The sequence below is a fragment of the Lipophrys pholis genome (genome assembly GCF_963383615.2).
Source record: "Lipophrys pholis genome assembly, chromosome: 15".
Taxonomy (NCBI): Eukaryota; Metazoa; Chordata; class Actinopteri; order Blenniiformes; family Blenniidae; genus Lipophrys; species Lipophrys pholis.
This window is the reverse complement of record NC_137642.1, coordinates 6320307-6326306: the sequence shown is the minus strand read 5'-3', so window position 1 is coordinate 6326306 and position 6000 is coordinate 6320307. Positions and strand designations below refer to the sequence as shown.

Genomic DNA, 6000 nt, shown 5'->3' with positions numbered 1-6000 from the left:
TTGTAGCTTCTTAGCATCGTGGAGCTCGGCGACAGCTGGATGACGTCACCACAGGCGCTTCCCGGCACAGAGCTCGAGTCACAATCGGCACTTGAAATGGCGCGAAAAGTATAATCCACCGTGTCCGCGCCTGCACTCGCCTCCGCGGACCGTCGTCCTAGTTTCACTGGCGAAAACGTTTCCCTTGCGACTCCTCCGAGTTGTAGCTTGTGGCGGAGTCGCGATGAAGCAGGAGAGAAAACTGCGGTGGTCGTCGCTCCAAAATCCCCGTCATTCTTTATTTCTCCTCTTCCGCTCTCTAGAACACAACATATTACTCCGCCGATAGAAAATAGTCCACGAAATAAAACTGCCACCTAAATAATCTTACATTTCCATCGTCTTCAATGAACTGGCCTCAGTTCTTTTTGGATCCAAAACAAAACGAATCTCAGAATATTTTCTATTAAAGTCTAAAGGTGTCTGTGTGGAAGACAGAATCTAAAGTAGGACAGACTGAAGAGTACCGGGGGTGTGCTCTGATGAGACAGAAAGGTGTATTCCACTCTATTTATTTGAATGTTTTTTATTATCTTTGACAAATAACTTGAATTTATTTTCTATTTAATTTATTTGATGTCATTTTGTCATGATGTTGAGCAGTAAGGGGGGGTGTAGTCGTGCATCGCCACTTTGTTCTTAAACGTCTCCTTTTCTTTACAGATCTCTATCCTATGACACATCACCACTTTGGTTTTGCTTTCTCTCCCTGCTGCTCTCCACTCCGTACGCTTTATTGTTGCACATCCGTGAAAACGGCTCCTCGCTATAGCGAAGGCGCTTTTCTGGCAGGAAGTGTAAGAGGCCGGCGCCGGCTCGCACGCTGTGGTCCTCCTCTGTGCGCACCACCAGTCCTGAGTCAAAGTGACACTCAGAACTCTTATGAAAAATACTTCTCTGTGATCCGTTGAGCCAAAGCAGTAGAATAGTTCAAAATGAGTCCAGATTCCCCCCCAGCTGGCAGCCTCGCCGGGCTCCAGCAAAATGCTCCCAAGTATTTGGAGGGATTTCAGCTTTGATTTGACCCAGGTCTGCCTGCGTCTGAGGAGTTCTCGCTGTATGTGCGCGTGGAAAAAAAACCGAAACGCCAAAATCATTAGAAACCAGAGTTCATGAAATACCGCTTTGTAGCTTTGGCCACAGCACTTTCACACCCATCACTTTTTTATGGGATTCAGAGGAATCTGATTCAACCCTGCTTTAAAGGAAGATTTGTTTTTTAGCTTCTTCTTTTTTTTCATGTTTTTTTTAAGAAAACAAGGATTATTTTTTTTTAAGCACATCTCCTACATAGAACGTTCTGATGTTCCATGTTGGCACGACCCCGATGAAGTGTCCCACAAGCAGAGTCGCTGCAATCTGAACTGAACTGGTGTTTGTAAAAAGAAATCCTTGACTGATGCTTCTCACTTCCTCCTCTGAAAAGTTTCTCCACCAGTGAGTCTCCAACTCCGCCGCCGGATTCGGCTTCAAGCAGAGGCTGAAACAGTCGGAGGCTGAGATCAAATCTAAAAGAAGGAGGTGCAGCCGAGTGATGCTCTACGTTAAATGCGAGTTTCCATGTAAGACGCCTGTCGACTCTAATCAAACATGTGGACGCTCCGCTCCCTCCTCATCAGTCTGCGATCTCCGACGTTCATCTTGAAGCTGCTGCTGTTTGTACCGTACATCCATCACACGCCTGATCCCGCTCCAGCCGCGTTTCAGTAACATGTAAACATCCTTTCAAAGACCTCAGCTGCTCTGTATTGATCTCGTCCGTTGTTAATGAACCGACGACGTCGGCCAAAAAAAAAATCCCAAACCGCGCCGCGCCCGGCGTTTAATGCCGACGGACGGCTCAAGTGTTTGGAAGGATTTCTGAAAGTATTTGACCTCGTGTCGGCGGCAGACCCCCTCTCCTCCCCTCCCCTCTGGTACTCGTCTACTCCCATCATGATCGACATAAACACGCATGAGAGGCATTTATTTATAAACGTCAAGCGAAACACAAACAGCAAACCTGTACAAAAAGAGAAACGGTTTTAATGTCATTTCATCAACTGTAGCTTTACAGTTGTGCGCGATGCGTCTGGACGGCTTCCAGCTGTTTCGCAGAGCCCCCCCACAACCCCCCCCCCTCCCCCGAGGCGCCACCGTCGGCTCGGTGGCCATGTTGACTCTCAGCCGGTGTCGGGGAACTCGGCGGATTCTGAGAGATTCACTGAAAAGCAGATCAAACAGCCTTTCTCTGTCCTTCATGCTGTCAGGATGCAGTGCTGCTGGCCCACCAGGCCGCCGGGATGTGAAAACAACCGATTACCATCAACTCGAAGCTGTTTTTTTTTTTTTTGTTGTTTTTTACACTGTACATCCTTAGTATTTTTACACATAAAATGTATATGATAGGGATGCACATTATTTTCCTTCTTACAGACAGCTTCAATAAAGCACTATGTCAATCTGCTGCTACGTGTCGACTCCGTTCTGCTTTGTGATGTTTACACCCTGAGCTCGGGTCAAAGGTCGCAAATGAAACCAAACTGAAAATACTTTCCAGAGCAAAGGTTCTTTGTTTTTCTATAAACACACAACGCGAGCACATTTTGGGGGTTTGGGAACACGAGCGCAGCGCCTGTGGTTCGATGGACTGGCTGTCGAATGGAGGCAAAACGCCAAAACTAAGGAAGTTTATGTTTGAGAGACGCCTCACACAGAAAACTAACCGAAGCCAGTCAAACGGCTCATTAGTGCGCCAGTGATTTTTATTCAACACATAAAAAAAACAAACAATAAAAACACAATAATTACATAACAGAAGTATTGTCTGGAACGAAGACGGGATAAATAACAGTTTGTTGTGTTTGGAGAGTCGCTGACATCCACCGAGGCCGAACGCACTCATGAGGGCAGCGAGTCGGCTCGTCTCCCATTGAGCAGCTACAGGGAACACACACACACACACACACACACACACACACACACACACACACACACACACACACACACACACACACACACACACACACACACACACACACACAACGATGAATCACAGCAGAATATAGACGACGTGTTTCTCAGCTAATCCTGAACCAGACAGAATTATTAGTCACGAGAGAACAAATGTCTCCTTTCTGGTTTTTATTTTAAGAAGCTTCTAACAGTTCGAACGTCCTGAAGAGAAAAGACACGACTACAAACTCATTTAGAAGCAGAGCGGTGAATCACACACTGTGTGTGTGTGTGTGTGTACCTCTACGCGGAGGTTCTGCAGCTCCTCGCCGAGCGTGTTTCTCTCCTGCATCAGCTGGTTCTGTTTGGCCAGCAGCTCACACACCTGCTGGGCGCTGCTCTGACAGTGACGGTCCAACTGCTGCAGCCTGAAACACACACACACACACACACACACACACACACACACACACACACACACACACACACACACACACACACACACACACACACACACACACACACACACACACACACACACACACACACACACACACACACACACACACACACACACACAATATTGACTGAAAGTGTGTGAGAGGAATGTACCCTCCTGGCTAATATAAAACCAAATGTTGTAAATATTGAAAGAGAGCTGGATCCACACAGAGCTTTTAATATCACTGGACTTTGTGTTGATCAAACAATCGACACTGTTTGCCGTCGGATGCGGAGGCGGTGTAAGTTTCACACAGAGAGCGCACGAGGACACGGCGTGGCGGACAGATGTGACCGGACAGATGTGCCGTCTCTCGAAGGACGGACGTCACTGACGTGTAAAAAGTGGCAAAACCAAACAATGAATATCTGCGTGGAAAAGTCAGAGGAAGGACGATACTTCCAAAAAAAAAACATGCATATTTTAACATTCATATTGTCTCGGTCTTTAGATTTGAATCATTCTTGACTTCACTTCTTCAGACTTTCCAGACGTGGCTTCACCTCGGCCTGACCGGCCCTCCGGCCGTCACCGGAAACCCAATGAAATCTACTGTTATTATCGACCTTATCACATCTAACGGGTCACATGCTTCACGTTATCGGCCGTTATCACATCACTGGACGTGTCCAGCAACTGTTACGTCACAGAACTGGTGTCTCACAGTGGAAATGAAGACGGTTAACGATGAAAAATAGCTTTGATTTAAGGAATTTAGAATGTAGAAAGATGTGATATTGATTTCCAGATGAAGGCTGGGAAAGGAAAAGCAACTGTGGCTCTTAGGAATCACGTTAGAAAAACTGCTTTTTACAAGAGATCATTCTTATTGAGCAAAACTCAAGTCAACTCATGTCTCTTGTGCCGATGCTTCTTGTGGCCTTTTGGGGAAATGACTTGTCTCAACCACTGGACTCCTTTTCAGAACAAGATTTTTATTCTTTATGCTCTGACTTTATCTTTTAAAAACATTCTCAATATTTCTTTATGTTCATATTTCTATTCCTACTTTACTATTTCTTCTCTTTCTCTTCTGTTTTTTCTTTGTCCTCTATATTTAGATTTTAATCTCATCTTACATCTATAAAGTGACATCAGCTCAGTTCAGATTTGGAAAATGTTCCTTAATTAACCCAAACTTTAACCAAGATGGAGATTGTTGCAGAATTAGAACGAGGCGAGACGAAATCAGTCCTGAAGACAGACGAACTGTTGGTTTGTCGTCCTCAGGTCCTTCAAACATCAGTCAGACGGGTTCGTCCGTCAGATCGCTCCGTTACGTGACAACCTGTCATTGTGCCGCCGCTCTGGTGAGAAACTAGTGTGTGTGTGTGTGTGTGTGTGTGTGTGTGTGTGTGTGTGTGTGTGTGTGTGTGTGTGTGTGTGTGTGTGTGTGTGTGTGAGCAGTTATGAAGTTCTGATCATTAAGCATCACGTCCCAATTAGTGCGTCCCCGGTGACACAGCCGCCCACGCAGACAATGGCCGCTTTCACCGCACGCCGGGATTAAACTGTGAGCTGCTTCCAGCTGGGTGTGTGTGTGTGTGTGTGTGTGTGTGTGTGTGTGTGTGTGTGTGTGTGTGTGTGTGTGTGTGTGTGTGTGTGTGTGTGTGTGTGTGTGTGTGTGTGTGTGTGTGTGTGTGTGTGTGTGTGTGAATGAGTTCACCGCTGCCCTCCACCAGAGGATGACTGAATGAATGGGTGAAATAATGGGCCACCTCCCCCCTGAACACACACACACACACACACACACACACACACACACACACACACACACACACACACACACACACACACACACACACACACACACACACACACACACACACACACACACACACACACACACACACACACACACACACACACACACACACACAGGACTTAAACCTGGAGGAGTAAATCCACTAAATCTCGAGCTTCTCCTCTTTTATTTTCTCCAGATTAAATACTTCCACAGGGAGGCTTTTACTTCACTCCATCAAATAGCAAACATAAATACTACTTTCTTTTTTCATGACGATTTTACAATTTTATAAAGTCTGTGAGTTAATATCTCACTTGTTTTAACACTGAAAGAGGGAAATGTATCCCCCAAAATACACTTGTGAGTCAGAAGTGAGTTGATTTCTACTATAAATGATCCCACAAGCTCTTCTTGACTTCCTGTCATCCTGCAGCAGGACTTGATTTCAGTGGGACTTGTAGATACTTGATTGTAAGAAGGACTGAAGCTTTCAGATTATTGTGGCATGTAGGAGTCCAGTAGTACAACATGAGTAAGAAGTACATTTTTAGAGGGAAAGCATTCAGAGTTATGTCCAAAATACAGACCTGACTCTTAATCTAAGTCCAGTTTAATACAGTTCCTACCTGCAAACAAAAAGCTTCACAGCTTCAAGTCGAGTGTAAATATAAGAAAACCAATAAAAACGGTTACAAACTGTCTTCAATCTCTTTTATAAAACATAAAGGAAGTTTGTTGTTTTCAAGTTCAGCAGTTCAGATGAAATCAGGACAGACTG

The 6000-nt window shown here is 45.3% G+C and overlaps 1 protein-coding gene across 6 annotated transcripts in view; it reads right to left on the bottom strand.

Moving 5' to 3' along the window:
* Positions 1–2748: 2748 nt before the first annotated feature.
* Positions 2749–6000, bottom strand: part of sdccag8 (SHH signaling and ciliogenesis regulator sdccag8) — a 47307-nt gene continuing 44055 nt past the window's right edge. For 2 of the 6 annotated variants that reach the window (XM_080481414.1, XM_080481415.1), the window contains exons 18-19: positions 3275–3401; positions 2767–2958 (exon numbers count right to left, since the gene is read on the bottom strand). In XM_080481414.1, the coding sequence (XP_080337540.1) occupies positions 2920–2958; positions 3275–3401 (166 nt within the window). In that variant the 3' untranslated portion in view covers positions 2767–2919. Of the gene's footprint in view, positions 2959–3274; positions 3402–5141; positions 5201–6000 lie in introns of all 6 variants that reach the window. The other 4 variants (XR_013936027.1, XM_080481417.1, XM_080481418.1 and 1 more) reach the window with 4 other exon arrangements.